Source organism: Mercenaria mercenaria, chromosome 17 (genome assembly GCF_021730395.1).
Source record: "Mercenaria mercenaria strain notata chromosome 17, MADL_Memer_1, whole genome shotgun sequence".
NCBI classification, from domain to species: domain Eukaryota; kingdom Metazoa; phylum Mollusca; class Bivalvia; order Venerida; family Veneridae; genus Mercenaria; species Mercenaria mercenaria.
Genome location: NC_069377.1, coordinates 22,112,096 through 22,132,043, shown reverse-complemented (window position 1 = coordinate 22,132,043; position 19,948 = coordinate 22,112,096). Strand labels below are relative to the sequence as shown.

Below are 19,948 nucleotides of genomic sequence, written 5' to 3'. Positions count from 1 at the left end.
AATAATGTCTAAATCTGTTTCTTGTTAAAACATTTCATGTAGAAATTAGGCATATTTAAATGAAAAGGAGCTTAAATCCGAGTACTAGTGTTATAGATAGATAGACAGATAGATAGATAGATATATTTATTCAGGTATAAGATCATATATACAATTTAAAATTACAAATATCGCATTAAGTAAGATAAGTTTTGTAAGATATTTAGAACTAAGCGGACAAATTCTAAAACTAACATGTGGCTTACATTCACATAATATTGCTTAAACATAGATAAAAAATACGAATAGATAGTTTTATAAAAGTTATAAAAAAGACAATGATTTAATAATAATAAAAATCATAAAAAAAGTTATTTCAAGTTTAGTCGTGCTTCCTAAATTATTCTCCGCTGATCTTATACCAAGGATAACCCATGAAAGTAGCTTGAAGAGCACTTATTTCCAATGGGGTCCTCGACTCATTACGGCACCGATTTAGTTATATGTTAAGTAAAAAGAAAAAAAAACATCAGTGAAAAACTAATACGCGAAAGAAGAATAAAATAAACAGGAAGTACTAAAGAGAATTATTTTAGTGAGTACCTCAGTAATAACAACTAAAGTTTAAATAACAACTGAATTTAAAAACTAAATATTAATATCTTATAGCTTGGCTTTCCTCAAGTAATTTATCTTCTTTAAACAAATGTGCTTTTAAAGCAGATTTAAAACTTGACTTACTTTTTATATCTTTTATGCGGCTTGGCAGTGCATTCCAATCTGAAATTGCCTGACAAAAGAATGTCCTTGACTCAAAGGATGAAATTTTAGGAACTACAAAATTGTTTTTACTAAATCTTGTCTTTGTATGTATCTCAGATACTTTAGTAAAGTTTTGCTTCAAATAGTTTGGGCATATATCATGAAAAATATTGAATGCATGATTCAGACGGAGTTGCTTCGCTCTGTCACATACTTTGAGGATATTGATATTTTCAAAACATCATAATTAATACTGGTTCTAGTAGGTAAGTTTAAAACAAATCTAGTTATTCTGTTTTGTGAAGTTTGTAGTTTTGATTTCAGTTTCTTATTTAGACCGGAATACCAAGATGAACCAGAATAATCTAAATGGCATTGGATAAGAGCAGACGCTAAGGTCATTTTTGTTTTTTGACTAAAGTACTGGCAATTTCTGTACAAAAATTTTACTCGAGAGTTGACCTTTTTAATAATGCTGTTAACAAATGCCTCACAGGTTAAGAACTTATCAATAGTAAAACCAAGATAAGTAACTGATTCTCTTACAGGTATGACATGATTGTTGCAAGTTACATCAAATGATTTAATCTTGCGTAAGTTTTTTGATGATCCGAATAGCATACATTCTGTTTTGCCTAAATGTGATGATAATTTATTATCAATTATCCATGATGAACAGGATTCCATAACATGTCCTAATTGTTTTGAAATAACATCGGGATTTTTATGAGAAAAAAGTATTGCACTGTCATCCGCATACAATATGAGTTTACAAGATGGATCAATGCAGGTCGGCATATCATTCACATAACAAAGAAAAAGGAGGGGACCTAAAATACTACCCTGGGGAACTCCACAAGAAATATTCATAGGTTCTGATAAACAATTGTTGATTTTAACAATTTGTTGTCGATTTGCCAAGTATGATTTAAACCAACCAGTACATAAAACGCCCATTTCTGATAACTTTTCACATAAAATTTTGTGATTTACGGTATCAAATGCCTTCTGCAGATATAACATGACCATCCCAGTATGAAGACCCTTTGCATTATTTTGCTTTATATAATCTAAAAGATGAATTAAGCATGTATCAGTAGAATACTTAGACCTAAACCCTGACTGGAATTCAGACAGCAAAGAGTGTTTTTCAAGGTAGTCTGAGAGTTGATTATATACCGATCGTTCAAGTATTTTTGAAACGATGCTTAAAATGCTTACAGAACGGTAGTTGCCTACTTCGAGAGGACTGTTTTTCTTATATAGTGGGGTAACACGTGCAAGTTTCATGTCATCAGGAACAACTGACAAATCTATGGATAAATTAATTATATACGTTATGGGAAGTTTCAAAACTGACGCGCCATCTTTGATAAACCTTGCAGGAATGCCATCGAGACCTGTACTCCGCATAGTTCAAAAACATAAGCTGTTTATAAACAAAATGTTCAGATACGTGATGTAAACGCAATTCTGGACGACTACCTGTTTCGTCTTCAAAACGTTTAAGTTTGTCCCGATAGAATGATTTAAAAATAGAAGACATAGTTGAAAAAACATTTGTTGCACTAGGTAACATATCCACCAGGTTGGATGCGATGGTTGTAAAAACTCGTTAAACTGATTTGCAATGGTTACAGGATCATGACAAATAACATCTTTGACGAAGTGTTACATTAAAAGCAAGGATATCTATAATTTTTATGGATTCTGTTTGTTGAATATGTCATAAGCAACGAATACTGTAAGAAAGAAATAAGTGTCCGTTGAAAAAAACAACAACATAGTATGTGCATTTTTGTAACAATTTTAGAATATCCGAGATATTGTCTCAAATTTAAACAAGTCATGTGAATTTTGGAATTGAAAAAAATAATTTTACTATGTGTAATAATTACGTAATATTCTATTTACTAAATTGATAACTAAGAAAATTAAATCAATTTGTAGCGAAATCGTAGATTGCCTCAGATCTGAATGCCAATTTCAGGTTGGTCAGGCACTTATGCTGGCCATACCATAGGTTAAATGGGCATTATGAAATACCGTAATGATCACTGAAATTAAAAGATTTAAGAACAGAGTCTGTAGTAAAAACATCCAGGAAATATCTTAAATATGGACAATTTGTACAATGATATATTACAAACCATGGTATTTTTTTCCATATTATCACCTATATACAATGGCAGAAATCTCAATACTTGTGCAGATATATAATAAACAATTTAGCTAGTTTTGTATGTTAGTCTGCATAGAGGGTATTACACGAGAGTCTTTTCATATTGAGTTTAGTAAACGAGTTGAATAAAAGAATGCTCTGCCGAACATTTTATTAATTCTGTTCATCAAGTTTAATAAATTCAATGTAGAAAGACACAAATGTAATATTCTTCGTCGAACATGCGATAAGATCATTTTATAACATAACGCACAATTAAATGAAGTAATTACCTGTTCGCCATCAGATTCTTTCCAGTCAGGCATTAAATAGTGGTAGACTTGTTTGCAGTCAAGGTTATATACCTTTGTTTCACAAATGTAATATTCTTTGTCGAACATGCGATAAGATTACCTTTGTTTCACAAATGTAATATTCTTCGTCGAACATGCGATAAGATTATTTTATAACCTTACGTACAATTAAATGAAGTAATTACCTGTTCGCCATCAGATTATTTCCAGTCAGGCATTAAATAGTGGTAGACTTGTTTGCAGTCAAGGTTATGTACCTTTGTTTCACAAATGTAATATTCTTCGTCGAACATGCGATAAGATTATTTTATAACCTTACGTACAATTAAACGAAGTAATTACCTGTTCGCCATCAGATTCTTTCCAGTCAGGCATTAAATAGTGGTAGACTTGTTTGCAGTCAAGGTCATATCCCTTTGTTTCAAAAATCATCCCGGGACTCACATTGCCTTTGAAACGCTTACATTCCTCTTTTAATTGCGGTCCAGCACGCTTGCTAAGTGAAACAGGAATAATGCCGATCAGATTAGGGAAGCTTGTTGTTGTGTCTAATATAACATCAGCCTAAAAGTATACAGGTTTGATACAACATCAGCCTGAAAGTACCTCGCATTGACATACCAAAAGCTTGAAAGTAAACAAGCGGTGATATAATATACCGGGTTGTATCTAACATATCAGCAGTCTGACAGTATACCCGGATGATATAACATCAGCCTGAAAGTACTTCGCATTGACATACCAAAAGCTTGAAAGTAAACAAGCGGTGATATAATATACCGGGTTGTATCTAACATATCAGCAGTCTGACAGTCTACCCGGATGATATAACACCAGCCTGAAAGTATACTAAGTAGTCGTAAGAACGCTTATTTTTTTTTTTTGCAATGTCACGTATCCACGGACTCATTACTAACAGCAAACGCCGCATGCAAATGTTTTCATGAAAACTGAGGACGTTGAATAAAATCTCTGTGAGGATCATATTGAAACACGAAACACAACCAACCTCAATTGTATCAGAATCGATAAGACTGAGTCTGTTCATTAGGGGTTTAGAAATAAGTGCAACACCCTCACGTCCATAACACAGGTCAAAGTAAAACTACATTATACATTACATTTAATAGACTTCATGATTTTAGAGGACTAGACATATCACAACGGAAATGTTCAGAATTAAGAATGAACAACGCAGTCTGAAAGACAGCTAAATCCCCCGCCACTGCTATGGATAGTGAAAGGGTAAAACCTTTGATTTTAGCTGTGACCTTGACCTTGAACTGACGTGGCTGACTCATGAATTCTGCACAACGTCTTGATGAGGTGATCATTTGACCAAAGTTTCATGAAAATCCTTCAAGGGGTTTAGGAGATACAGAGCTGAAACCTTTGACCTTCAGCTGTGACCTTGACCTTCAGTTGACATGGCTGACTCATGAGTTCTTGATGAGGTGATCATTTGATCCAAGTTTGATGAAAATCCTTCAAGGGGTTAAGGAGATACAGAGGGGACACCAAATGGAAGGCTCAAACCTTCGACCCTTAGTTGTGACCTTGACCTTGAGCTGGCATGGTTGACTCATAATTTCTGCACATCGTTCTGATGAGGTAATCATTTGACCCAAGTTTTATAAAATTCCTTCAAGGGGTTTAGGAGATATAGAGCGGACATGAAATGGAAGGCTCAAACCTTTGACCTTCAGTTGTGACCTTGACCTTGAGCCGTCATGGCTGACTTATAAGTTCTGCACATCGCCTTGATGAGGTGATCGTTTTACCCAAGTTTGATGAAAATCCTTCAAGGGGTTTAGGAGATATAGAGCGGACACAAAATGGAAGGTTCAACCTTTGACCCTAAGTTGTGACCTTGACCTTGAGCCGGCATGACTGACTCATGGGTTCTGCACATCGTCTTGATGAGGTGATCATTTGACCCAAGTTTTATAAAATTCCTTCAAGGGGTTTAAGAGATATAGAGCGGACACAAAATGGAAGGCTCAAACCTTTGACCTTGAGTTGTGACCTTGACCTTGAGCCGGCATGGCTGACTCATGGGTTCTGCACATCGTCTTGATGAGGTGATCATTTGACCCAAGTTTTATAAAATTCCTTCAAGGGGTTTAGGAGATATGGACCGGTCACGATTTTGTTACGGACGGAAGGACGGACGGAAAGACGGACGGAAAGACGGACGGAAGGACGGACGCAGACCATTCCTATAATCCCTCCGCCACGGCGGGGGATTAAAAATATAATACGAGTTTATCATAAAAATGAAGGCCTAAAAGCGATTGTGTTTAATGCAGGATAAGTACAGAATGGTAGCACAATGAATATATTTATAGATTTCCTCCTGTAAATGTTAAAATATTGTCTTTTATTCTGTGTTGTTATCATTTCTGGTCATTTTAGATCATAAGTGCTAGGGATTGGGATGGGGGTAGGGGCTTGACGGGTGTTGCACATTTCATTATCTCTCATGAAAAGACACAATTTAACTTAGGATGCTACCATTTTGCTTTAACGCTCTCTGTATTTCCAAAGAATCAGTATCAGTATATGTATTTAATTTTACTCAGAACACCATACCTTCGCCAGCTCAAGATTTCCGTACGTTATCTCAAGAGATGTAGATGACTTTGGTACACTCCAAAGAAGATTGTCTACTGTAATGAACACATGGGTGTAAATATATCTTTACCTAATGAAAGTAAACTAATAAACAGGTCACGAACATACATAATACAGATTATGTTACAGGTCATTCAAATGTTTTCATGTCACGTTTTGGTGATGAAATGTGAAGTTCACTCCAACTGTAAAATGAAACTTCACTGCTGTAAAGCAGAAAAACGATCAGCGATAAAGATGCTACAGAACTAAAGCATCAGACTTCTCGGTTCGAATCCCTGTCATAACTAAATTTGATTATGGTTTCAACAGTCATTCATACAGGCACAAAGACTGATCAGAAGACAAGGAAGTAGGCATCGATTTCTAAAATCAATGGAAACTATATGTATGCTCATGAGACATTGATATGCGTAATTGACAGGGCCAACGAGAGCATTCAAGTCTCAAAGTTGAATGCTTAGACTTGACCAGAAAACACTAATACCGGGTAGCACAGCAAAGGTAATAAGTGTAATAGAATGGCCGTTCAGATAGTTTTCAACAATTTGATGTGTTTAATTCTAATACGTTATTTGTCATTGGTGTTATTTGTCAAGAAGCTTCCAATGCACAGCCCTGCCGCCATACTTTGTTCCTTTATTTGTTTGTTATGAGCTCGTTGTCTTTTTTGTTTTACTTGTCTACTGATGATATTTATTACCATTTTGTGCTTGGGCTGTATTGGCGGCAACTACAGTCTTCGTCGGTGCTTTCATTTGTGTGAAGAACTTGGCCGCCTCTTGGTAAAATGTCTAAAATAAAGACAAAATATGTTTCAGAACAAAATTTGCGTCAGAAGTTAATATATCACATCACTAATTTCAGTTAACTGTTTCTGAAACATATGCTGACATGATAATAACTATTTGTCAAAATTCTATATTTCATTTGAGGTAATGTCAAAATGTTATATATAACACTTGTACGTGTTTAATTTTGTATAACTATTTCTTGCTTTTACCTGACAAGTCTGCTGTGCTGGGCCATACATTACGACCACTATCAGTTTTAAGGACGATCGTTTCTTTTTGAAAAATTCTTTAATGGCAGTGAACATCTGACTTGCCGACACTTGATCAGGGTATTTAAATCCACCAGTACCAAACGTTGGCATAGCGATAGATGTAAATTTGTCTTTCTCTGCCTGTTCAAGGCATTTAAGCACATAATCGGACACATTCTGTAATTAAATATAAAACAACATAGAAATGAAATCAGGGCACATTTTCTTTTACTCTGTTCTGTGATTTTGGAACACGATGGATGGGATGCATACCAAAGACCGGTTGTGTTCCCCACGACCATGTTTTACTCTCTCTCTCTCTCTCTCTCTCTCTGTGTATGTATTCGGGTTTGTGCGTGTGTGTGTTTTGATCGGATGCTATGCGAGTCAGTAAACTACTTTGGACTATAGTTTGAGCAGGCCGAGTTCATGGAACGTGGATTTTTATCATTGTTGTTTTCCATTAATGACGGAAATACTGAGTGTGGCATTAAATTATCAACTTGCAAGAATCACTGTAATACTCTAGGCTATAACATAAATACACATGTCAAACAAAAGCCATAACGCTAGCCAATGAATATTACATGTACTCATATTACAGAACTGCCATATACCTTAGCATTCGCTGGTGTATAGTCTTTAAGAACAGTATAATACACTTTCTTGCAGCTAAGATTCCCAGCATTTGTTGCAGCAACTCCTTGATCCGGGTAACTCTTGTAGCATCTGTTACATTCTTTCTGAATATCTGGTCCACCCGCTTTGGTGATGGCAGTTGTAATAGCGCCGTTTAGCTTAGGGAAAGAGGAGGTTGTACAAACAATAGCATCCGCCTGTAAAGATAAAAATAATATGCAATATATATTACCTCCTCTCTTTGGAATTAACTGCATTCCGCTCATTTTTGTTCCATTTCTAGTTATCAGTTTATTCGAATATCTTCTACTTATTTCCCTGAATGAAGATTTTAAAAATGTTATTGGCGTTATTATGTGGTTTTGGAAAGCTGCGTTGAAGGAATTTTGATTGCATGTTCTGAAAAAATATTTCCATAGAACAAATGGTTTTGCTATAACTTTGTTATTCTCTTTATTGATTAAAAAGTGTTATTTCAAGACTAGACTGTTTAAATAACATTTGTTTTACATTGGGTACTTACAAATAACTATCTGATCTGTATCATAATGTGCATTTACTGTATATTTATTTCAGTCTCTGTATGCAACACTAACCTTAGAGCTCTCTATGCCTCCTACTTCTAAATCAAGCGCTGCTCCGTCACTGTCATCAATAGCAAACGATCCTTCATTTTGCTTTTGAACTCTATTCCTATGTACAGCTGATCTAGGTCGTGATCGTTTTGGAGAAGGTTGTCTTTGCTTTGGACTGGCTGTCCAAGAAAACAAAGTTTGTCCTTTGAAAACGCAAGTTTCCCAAACGAATTAACTTTTTAACATTCCTAGACTAGAATGTTTTAGGCTATCAAGTTACAATTTTGGTAATTTTACTTGCTACTTTTAAAATTCTAGTAGGGACACGTGACTGATTTTGAAAGGGAATAAATAATATTTGGAAACACATCCTTGCAACATGCGAAGGATACCTGCATAGAAATATAGCTAGACGTGTGAAATACTAGGAAAATGATATATCCCAAATGATTTAGGAAACTTAAATAACATTTTAGTTTGAATTAACAGTTTCCCAATCTATGTACATTTTAAAATACACTTTCACCGGATATGTACTTTAGAATGTGGATCATTTTGTATAGATCCATAGATGTGAATTAGAATATCGGCAAAACCAAAATTTATAAGAAATCAGAATTTTATATACATAGTATTTTAAACGAGACTTTTTAATAAATGAAAAGTAATTTGAAAAGGTCTCACTATTAACTTCTTCTTTTTCACCATCTTTCGTCTCCACAGTTTCTTCTATGTCTGCAATCAGTCGATGTGGCCTTTGGCTATACAACTTCTCCAATATTACTTCGAGTGCCTGCAAGCAGTATTTGTAACCGTTTAGTTTTTGTTACTTCAATAACATGTAATTTAAACAAAATTGAATTTTCTAAGATTGAAACAAATTCATAATAGGCAACTGCGCATCTAGTTTTATGTCTCATAAACAGCTGAAGGCACCGATGTATGGTATTCGTGTATTGTAAATATATCTAGTGCTTGTAACTTACATGTATCGAATACCTTCACGTCGTATGTAATTTTTAGCAGTTAGAGTTATAAGCAAAAATTTGACAAAACATTGTTTAAACCAAAAGACGAGTGTTGATGTATTTCATACCGATGTGGTAACGATGTCTGTCTTGTAGATAACTATAGTAATCTCAGTCAGAGAACATGTTATGTGCAACTGCATGAATTCTCCAATTGTTCGTATGAAGGTGAGAGCAACTTTGTCTCCAGGATAATCGCAGTCCGCAGTACCAATCGTGGGAAAAGCAATTGTCGTTCTTTTCTGTCTCACAGCTTCTTTTAGACAAGTCGTAATGTAACCGGCAAGAGACTGAAATATTAATTGACATAACTCATTCAACTTTTAAGTCTCTCTACAGTTTAACTTGAGTTTTGAAGCTTCATACTTAATTGTTACAGAGCGAATAAGTAAACTGAGTCTTCCCGCTGTATTATCAAACAAAATCAAGGTGAGTCCTTTTTGTCTGTACAAAGAGAAACAAAGTCAGAAATTCAGCTGGGAAAAAACGCATATCTCAGAAACGCAGACTTCAATATGCGAATAGGAATGCACACATTCATATTACCAATGAAGAAACTTTCCTGAAAACATTTTCGTCAAAAAATTAATAATAATTGGCGTTTTAAAATACTTCATCTTTTGATAATAATTACATTGCATCCAGATGATTTGTTGTTGTCAATTTTGAGGTGGTAGATTTCACTGCAAGGTATTCTTCCTGCTTTAGTCAGCACCATCATGCCATCCGGGACGTTGCCACCTGGACATACTTTCTTAAATGCTTTATTGCATTCTGATTCCATATCAAATCCAACTCCAGCAGCGTATTTCAAGCCGTCACTGATCTTTCCTGATGGTGTAGGGGCTGTTGGTGTTGCATTTACCAATACTTCCGCCTAAAGGTATTTAAAAAGAAAAGTGCGATTATGTGCTGAGATAACTGTGTGTTTTGCACTTAAACCTAAAGTCAGTTAGTCATTTCAATGGAAGTCATCCTACCTTAAAAGTTTCAAAACTTTTTTCAATTGCTAACAACTTGAAAATGTGTCCTCCCACAACAAACACATATAACTTCAGTAATCATACAATGAATACTAAATCGTTATTGCCAGAACAGAATTTTAGTAATAATTGAACAATAAATTAATTTTAGAATTAAATAGTTGTCTGGTGTTCATGCGTGTTTGTACGGGGTGATATTCAATATATGCGTCTCTCGACAAGATTTATACAAGCAAATGATTTAATCTACATAATTCCAAGTAAACATGTTTCCGCACCAATTTTACTTTTTTCGAGATTTCACTTTCTGCATCAGAAAAACCAAAAACAACTTTTAATCAAATCGTAACTACAATCATTGGATAAAAAATGACCTAACTAAGAAACGAGTACTCACTCTTAAATATGTAATTCAGAATTAACAAAGTTACGCCATTTAACGAATATAACTGACAACGGTTTACACATTTAAACAAAGCTGGACTACGCACATGCTTACAAAAATGACGAAAGGGTTTCATCGGTGTATGAACGTCTCCGCTAAACCAATCAAATTGATTGAATCATTAGATATTTGTAATATATATCAAACTGATAATTATGTACAGTTTATGAGGTGAAACCTGGTATAGTTCTTCCTGTTTTATAAAAAATGGAAAAAGATATACAGAGAAAAGTAATCACCGCAGTGGTTTGAAGATCTCCCCATTTAATGATGATCTTCGTACCGCCCGGGAGCGGTAAAGTTCTTGTACCAGATCTTTCAAGTTTAAAGTGTTTTGACGCAGCAAACTTTGTCATCGTCCCTGTAAATTTTATAAGATATTTTTTAAATTTTATAAGGTACGTTTTCGTCTTCGTTGATATTCTGTGTTTTATTAATGAACATATTATACTTAAGTTTGTACCTTACATACTGGAGCTATCACGTGACTTGTAAGTTCGTGAACAGACACACATGTTAGAAAGCATTTCATTGAAGAACTAAAATATGCAATATTAAGAATTACAAACACATTTCTGCTGCAAGAAGAAATTTACTATCTAAGAGATAAATCATCTTCTAAAAATGAATACGAATAATCCAAAAATAATCTCACACGATGTTTAAATTCAATATTTCTTTTGTTTTATTATCAGAAAGGGAAGTTTCGATGTCACTTCGATGTGTATAGTGAGTGTTTCATCGCTTCTCCTGTGTATATTAATCCAAATATATATTTGGTTAAGTATTTAAAGTTAAATTGTTTCACATAGTTATCAGCAATGACTGTCTAACAACTTTAATAGTTTAATCAATCTGAAGACCAATTATAGTATTAGTCATTGTTCATTTTAACCACCACATAAAAGTTTATAGACAGTCTAACTTTGAGAATTGTTAATAACAAAGACATTTTCAACTTGAACCATTTGTCTTTAATTTTGAAAAATGCTAAGACTGTCAATATAGTTTTCAATTTTGCCTTTCTTCATAAATAACCATCAATTTCCATCTTATATCCACATTATTTTCAATTTCAAAAAATACAAAGAAATGTTTTCTGAAGTATTTTTCTCATTAAGCTGAGTTAGCGTCACTTTTATTATTTATTTGTTTTGATAAATTATAGACAGATTCCATTTTATTGGTATTCTAATTATAATGGTTTGACAACGCTTTCCTGCTCATTTCTACTCAATTTCAACCATGTCAGATATGTTCAATACTCAGCTGTCTATAAAATGAATTTTGTACTCGTACATTGAAATAAATCAAACATCCATGAAATTTAGCTTCTTTTTATGGCATGAAGAATAAAATACTAAAGAGATTATGTGATGACATTTTTTTTTTGATTTTTTACAGTCGTAACATAGACTCATTTTGTATCCATTTACTAATGCCAATTAGCCTTTCGTTTACTTTGTGAGTGTAAGAAACTTCAATACAAGTATTTTCACGCTATTTTGTGTCAGCTTATCTATCACGGAAATTGAGTAACACGTTAAGTAAGTATCTTGAAATTCTTAACAAGAACATGTACACACCAAAATATCTAATGTCCCTGTTTCATTTTTGAGTATTGCTTACAATAAATTATTCTTCGAGCGTGTCATTACTACTTTTAGTGCAGTTAAATCCTAAAAAAGAAGGCAGTTGAAATAATGATATACAATAAAACAATAAAAGATACATGTTCGATCCTAAAATTGAATATAAATGGTGAAAAACCAGATGGTGAATTATTTGCAGATTCACGAAGTGTAGAACTAAGGCCACTCTTTCGTTTGTTCAGTATGTTTGATTTTTTTTACTTATGGGCAATGTAAGTACTCTTGCTCTGATGAGCTCACTTAGGTCCGAAAGTCAGAGTCCTCTGTGGTTAATTTCGTTAACTTCGTATCACTTGCCACTCAACGGCCACTATCTTAAACCTCATTTAGGGTGTAGAATTCTTTCATGGGAGGAAGTCTTTCAGCTGGCTTACGGAATTCCGGTGATACATTTACTACTGCAGTGCCCACTCATGCCCGATATCATGACAGAAGAAGCACTTGGGGTCTTCCCCAACCATTAACAACTAGAAAGTTGCCGTATGAAATAAACTTGTGTCGATCCTATATATATCTGATAGCCTGATCGGATGTTGGGTCTGATAAATCTAGATCTTCTTTAGTATAGTATAATTAAGTTACCCGCCCGCTTAACTCAATAGGGAGAGCGTCGGGCTACGGATCGCGGGGTTGTGAGTTCGATCCTCGGGCGGGGCGTATGTTCTCCGTGACGATTTGATAAAAGACATTGTGTCTGAAATCATTCGTCCTCCACCTCTGACTCATGTGGGGAATTTGACAGTTACTTGCGGAGAACAGGTTTGTACTGGTACAGAATCCAGGAACACTGGTTAGGTTAACTGCCCGCCGTTACATGACTGAAATACTGTTGGAAAACGGCGTTAAACCCAAAACAAACAAAATATAATTATGTTAATGGCACATCTGGCATTACAGCTATTAAACATAGTTGCAGCAATACCTTTTCCAACAGCAATGTTTCGCATAGGCAAATGAAAACATTTGTCTCCGAAGACACCATGCATTTGTTTCTGTATTGTTCTAACGATGTCTGGGTTCGGGTCATAGAAATATATCTCTCGTACGTTTGGAGTGGACTTTAACTTGTTTTTCATGGTGTCCAGTATTATCTGAAATGTAGAAAATGAATATCTAGATTCAGTTTGCAATCAAATGTCAACGTCAGAATAAACTACACAAAGATTCATTAAAGAAAACACTAAATAGACAAACATATCAAATAATGTAATAAATTATACTTCATGTACATTATATCGTACATTATAATTTATATTAAAACGTCAGAGAACTTTACATTTGTGTATACTTTGGAACATGTATTTGAAAATGATTTGTAGGTTAACAATTACCTGATCTTAATTGTTTAACTTCATCAATTCGCAACAGAAAAAGTCAAATGGGTATTTAAAGTTATGCTAGCATGTTACATCTTTAAAATTCCGGAGTCAGTAACCACCAAGACTTTTTAAAGGTAGACATAGTGGTGTAACTGGGATTTTTAAACTTCATAAATGACTAGCTTACTTTTGCCGACCTTGACCGAGGAAATCCAAACACACCAGCACTAAGTAATGGTATAGCCACCGAGCGTAAAATGAATTCTTTGTCTCTGTTCATTGCTTCAAGAATATTTTCAACCACAGTTTGTAAGATCTTATCTTCATTACTATTTCCACCTTTCCATTCAGGTCCAACAGCATGAATAATTCTTTGGCAAGGTAATTTTCCAGCCGGACCAACGTAGATATCTCCAGGCTGTAATTCACCATTCTTATTGATGTAGTCGGTGCAGTCGGCTTGAATAGACTTTCCACCTTCATTAAAAGATAAGTTAGAATTTTCATTTCTGATCATATTTCAGAATTTAAAAAGAATTTAATCATCAATTAGCTTTATCATTTTAAGTAATATCAATATGAAAAGTGTTTGTCGAACCTTGTTTGTATGACAGGTGTTAAAACAATTAAAAAGGTTAAGACTAAATATCACCGGTATATTTAGCAATTGTCAGTATTTATTTTGCAAGCATTTAACAAAGAAGAAATAATTGTTCAGTGTTAAATTATGTTCATATTTCAGTATAACAAATAATGATGCCAAGGCATTTGAGTGTACAGCAGAACCTGTGATTGCAGGCGTTTGTTTTCAGTTCTTACCTGCTTTTACAAGAACTGCAGCAAGACCACCTCTATGTTCTAACTTTGTATTTGCTGCATTAACAATAACATCAACCGGGAGGTTTGGGTTTTCAAGCGTTCCTGCTCCAACAAAAAGGGCTTGTCCCGTTTCTAGAGTAACAATACAATGCATATCTTCGTTTTTCATTTCATACTGAGTCGCTATTCGAAATTCACACTGATGTTTCGGAATTTCATTCAGAAGGAACTTGTATCCCTCACCATCAGCAAAATAGTCATGGATTCCTTCTTTTTCTATTTGTCTCCATGAAGCTTGAATTTTCTTAGCTTCCGTCTGAACAATACCTACAACTTGCTGTCTGACCCTTGCGTTTCCTTTGGCATGTAGAACAGCTTTTTCCGCATCGCTCTCAAAAACATCTTTTGGCAGTCCACTTTGTTTGATGGCCTTATGAATATTTTCAATGGACTTTTTCTGAATATATTTTACGATATGAGGAGAAATATTGATTTTTTCTTTTGTGACAAGTAATGTTTCAACCTTTTCATTAATGTCATTGCATACAGGACCGTAATAATCTTTACCACACACAATATGTATCACTACATTTTCTTTGGATATTTTGGAGGTCAATTTTACGTAGGGGGTGTATATGTCTTCAATGTCTTTAATTTTGGCCTTGAAAGTGCTTTCGTTTTCTACCTTTCCTTGCAGTGTCTTATCCTCTTCGATTATGAGTGCCTTTATTTTCTTTTCAAACTTTTCTAAATTTGCTTGACCGGTTGAGAAAACATAAAGTGTGTCCTTTTCGATCAGGTAGCCACACCTCTCCCCAAGATCATCTTTGCATGATTCTATCTTATCACACATTAGCGGAGTGATCAGTATATTTGCAGCTTCCTTTGAACTGAAATTAGACGACTCTACAACTATCTGGTTTAAAATTTCCAAAATTTCAATTTCCGCTTTATCTATAGTTTCCTTATCGCCATGTATTCTGATAACCCCTGCACTGACTTGGCAATCTACAGTTACTCCACCTACGGTATCACCCATTTGGAGATCAGCAAATGCAGCAAGTTTGATTTTGTTGCTGACCGTAACATCTTTCTTTACGATTGGTTTAGGAGGTTGTATAGCGTCAATATCTTTTTCGAGTTTCGCAATAGCCGAATCCTTTTTATGCCCAACAATGGTCAGTCTATATTCATCTGCTTCTTCATCAATTAAGACAGAGTCCAACGGAAAGCTTATGAGAACTTCTTGTACCTTATCCCAGACTCCTACCGAAAGGTTCTTTCTGACAACGACTATATCATCCATTATATTTTGCAACAGCTGTCTTACATTCTTTTCCCATGTTCTGCCATGTTCCTGCCTCAAATCATTGTGTTCACAATCAAATTTCAGTCCGACTTTATTTCTTCCTTCTCTAGCCCAAAAGATGTTAGCGCAAGCAGATTTAAACTGTTGTTCAATGCTAACTTTACAGAAATCTTTCATAAACTTCATCTTCATATTATCAATATTGTCAACAGTGATTGGTTTAATTTCTTCAACCTTCCCTGTAGATAATTCAGTCAGAGTTTCTAACTCCCCGTAATATGGTTCTACAGCAAGCTGACACTTCCTGAACTCCTTAAACTTTTTGTACTCCCTACAGGCACGTTTTGCGTCTGTAATATCATAAATTATTTAAAATATCAAAAATATATAGCATGTTCTAGTCCTCTTACGAAATATTAATTTTATAGGAAGATATCAGCCATATATTATTGGCGCAGACAGAAAAGCAGTTACCCTGCGCATATAACAAATGTAAATATGGTTGCCAAATTTACAAATCATTGCGCTACGAGGGCTGTTCGATATGTATTGTCACTCATGTTATAAATCTTTTATATTAAAGTAAATCTTACTTATTTCACATGCATCCCTTGAAAGTAATCTCCGTTGGCTGGAATACAAAGTTTCAGTCTTCTTATCCATATATGAAAGGCCCGGATGTAGTCCTTTTGAGGTATACACATTAGGCATTGGTATATTGAAGAACCAATTGAATTCCTCTTAGAATATTTTCTTCCAGCAAGCATTTTTTTTTAACTTAGGGAATAAAAAGAAATCACATGGTGCCAGTCTGGCGGATATGGAGTATGTGGCAGTACAGTCACGCACTGTTTACGCAAATAATCTGTCACAAGTGTTGCCTTATGTGATGGCGTATTGTCGTGAAGCAGCTTTAGGTACTTCAATGCACTTTTAGCGCGAACTTTACAAAAGTTCTTTTTCAGTTTTTTTTTTCAAAACCTTGTCATGGTAAAAACTTGCATTGATACTCCTTCCCTTTGGTACTGGTACCTGTATTGCAGGACCACGTGCAGTAAAGAAAATGGCGTACAACATTTTTACGCACACCCATTGTTTTTTTAGCAATGCAAGGTCTTTTGGCTGACTTTGTAGCCCAAATTCTATTACTCATTTTACGACAGGGTTCATAAAAAAATCCACGTTTCGTCTCCAGTCACAATCTCGGAAAAGTTGTTTTTCTCCATTTTTTGCATAGTTTCAATAATTTCCTGGCACAGTTAACACGTAACCGTCTTTGAGCGTCTGATAGAATATGGGGAATCCAACGAGCAGAAATCTTCCAAGCGTGAAACTTCTTTCTCAGAATAAAGTGAGCTGTTGATAACGAAACACCTGTTAGTTGTACTAATTCACGAACAGTATACCGCGAATCTTCTTCTAGCAGTTCCCTTATTTTAACTTCTGCGAGTTTGGTACTGCTGCTGACCTTACGTCCACTTTTAGGGTTGTTTTCAACAGCCTCCCTGCCAGAAGCAAACCGTTTAACCCATCTACAAACACTTCTATATGACATTGCACTATCATCATATATGTTCACAATTTCTTCATAAATTTCTGTGGAAGCATGTCCGAGTTTTACCTCGTATTGTCGATTCGCACTCTCACCATTTTAACACAGTATCCAATTAGTGCCTTTCTTTAAATCAAAATTAAACCTCTTTTTCCTCATCACGCACATGTAAAATCTAGTATCGATTTATTGCTTATGAATAGCTCTAACAGGTGGTTCAGCGATAAGCCACGAGAATGGCGCTCCACACGAGATCCACGTGCAAGGACAATACATATCGAACAGCCCTCGTAATTGCAAACTGGTTATTTGCGCGTAACATTAACAATAACATTAAGACTGGCATTAGGGTCAGTTAGACAGACAGTGAACCCACAAATCTTCAATTGAAAATATAATCTTCGGACAGAAAATGACCTAAATACAATGAAAACGAGTGATTATACAAATAAGTTTCGTTCAGAAATAAGAAAGTAATAAGAAAATTATCGCCGTCTTTTTAAAAATATTTTTATTGTCATCGATTTTGGCACTGATGCAACACTGAAATAAGCGCATAAATACAACAATGATATTAAAGCGACTCACCAATGTAAGAACGTCTCGGCTAAACCAATCAAACTGATTAAATTAATAGACATTTAAATTACAGAACAGGAAGGAATAAAAGCATACCGGATGAAGACGACAAGTTCAGCACACAAAATCCCTTTTCAGGATGGAAGTATTCCTGCATGACATCAACATCGAGCTTCAAATTGACCATATTTTCATTTGTAAAGTAATGGTTCACATCTCTTCTATTTGCATTCTTTGGTAAATTTGTTACTTTTATCATCTTTGTCTCTGGCACCACGCTGATATTTGTTATAGTCCAAAAGTCGCCGGATTTCCATTGATTGCGCAAGAAGTTCACGTCTAAAGTGGAAAATTACATCACACATTACATGATAGATAATGTTATAGATTATGACATCATAAATTACATCATAAATCACATCATAGATTAAATAACGTAGGAACGATAGCGATTATTTATCATTCGGGTTGACTTAACAATTCAGTATGACCTATAGCAACGATTCTTAGCGTATGGATAAAAAATAAAGATATCTTATTCCTTTACAGATTGATTGATGAAGGAAAGGACGTGCGCAATTCTTTCCTTTTTTTGATTTCGGTTAACTATTTCAAAATGTGCACTATTTGAACTTGCGCTTTTAATTAGGTACATTTCACATTTTCTTCTGGTGCTTTTCAAAATTAATTACATTAATTACTTGCCCCCAATTTCCTGTCACTATGCGTGGTTTCATGACTCTGTGTGAAATGTTTTCAAGATATAGTCAACACAAAGTTTTAAGAACTTTTGTGTATTTTTCACTAAGTCAAGGACTGTAACTCTAGTCTAACTGAGTAAAATCCAAATAAGAACCCCAGATGCACAACTCCACATGCTATATACCAAACCTCTGCTGTTTATTGACTCTAAGTCAAATTATTTTTGAGATACGTAGGACAAACAATTTTAATGCTCTTAATGCATATTTTGACTGAGTTAAGGGCCATAACTCTGGCATTGCAAAGCAAATTCCAAAAACAATCAGATGCACAAATTCACATGTTGAATAACGTTCCTTCAAGATTTCATGACTCTAGTCTAGGTCAAATAGTTTTTAAGATATATGCAACACAAACTTTTAAGTCCTGTATATGTACTTTTTACTAAGTCAAGAACCATTACTCCTGTCTAGCTGAGTAAAATCTAAAACAAAAACCCATGTGCACAACTTCACATGCTAAATAATATTCATGTAATGTTTCACAATCCTATGTCAAATAATTTACGAGATACATGAGACATATTCCTTTAGGCCTTTTTTATGCAAAGTTCGACCAAGCAAGGGCCACAGCTCTGGTGAAACCCGCACCAAAACACCAGGTGAACAACTCCACATACTGAATAACAATTCTGTGAGGTTTGATGATTCTGGGTCCAGTACTTTTTTGAGATATGCACGGACGGAAAGACAGACATACGGGCAAGTAAGGGCAAATATAAGTGTACCCTACACCTCCCCACCCCACTCCAAAAAAAAAAAAGGAGAGGGGTGCACAAGCAAATGTTTTCCACCCAATGTACACATAGTTTTATCGATCACTTTTAAATCGTCAAATAAGTCAATTAAGCTTCTTTAAGTATGGCAATGCAAAATATGTCCATTACTTTTCATATATACTGAGTATATGTATACATATATATATACTGAACAAAACTTCTGGACCTCGGGTAAAACTAGCTATATAAATTTTATATGTGAACCAATTTTTTCTGAAATAAACAACAAAACAATATGAATATATTAAACATTTTAATGCAAAATTTTAAGACATTTCATGATAAACTGATGTCACAATAGATTCTTGCTGCAACCCTCTGACAGTCAATATCTTGCTGTTGGCTCGAAGTAAAACGATACATCTCTGGCGCATGGACTGAATGTATGGTCGTATTAGCGCTTGAGTAATGTTTTGCCATTTTGTAATTAACAGCAGCCTCTAACTCGTGTACGTTTTGTGGTTGCTGTTGGAAACGCTGTACACGCCTGTCGATTTTATCCAAAAATGCTCTATAAGGTTCATAGCAGGAGACTTTGAAAATCAAGGCAACAAATTAACATTGTAAGGTTGTATGAATCTTTGGAGGCCTCTGGCTGTACGACTGATCGCTC

At 34.9% G+C, this 19,948-nt stretch overlaps 1 protein-coding gene across 1 annotated transcript in view; it reads right to left on the bottom strand.

The window, feature by feature from the left end:
- The window catches only part of LOC123536422 (protein mono-ADP-ribosyltransferase PARP14-like), a 33,939-nt gene that overhangs the window by 6,763 nt on the left and 7,228 nt on the right, over positions 1-19,948 (bottom strand). Inside the window, exons 3-16 of the mRNA XM_053527696.1 lie at positions 17,892-18,134; positions 14,356-16,014; positions 13,724-14,013; positions 13,140-13,308; positions 10,805-10,926; positions 9,772-10,014; positions 9,206-9,427; positions 8,794-8,902; positions 8,131-8,288; positions 7,513-7,731; positions 6,854-7,072; positions 6,554-6,644; positions 5,809-5,885; positions 3,559-3,780 (exon numbers count right to left, since the gene is read on the bottom strand). Coding sequence (XP_053383671.1) covers positions 3,559-3,780; positions 5,809-5,885; positions 6,554-6,644; positions 6,854-7,072; positions 7,513-7,731; positions 8,131-8,288; positions 8,794-8,902; positions 9,206-9,427; positions 9,772-10,014; positions 10,805-10,926; positions 13,140-13,308; positions 13,724-14,013; positions 14,356-16,014; positions 17,892-18,134 — 4,043 coding nt within the window. The remainder of the gene's footprint in view (positions 1-3,558; positions 3,781-5,808; positions 5,886-6,553; positions 6,645-6,853; positions 7,073-7,512; positions 7,732-8,130; positions 8,289-8,793; positions 8,903-9,205; positions 9,428-9,771; positions 10,015-10,804; positions 10,927-13,139; positions 13,309-13,723; positions 14,014-14,355; positions 16,015-17,891; positions 18,135-19,948) is intronic.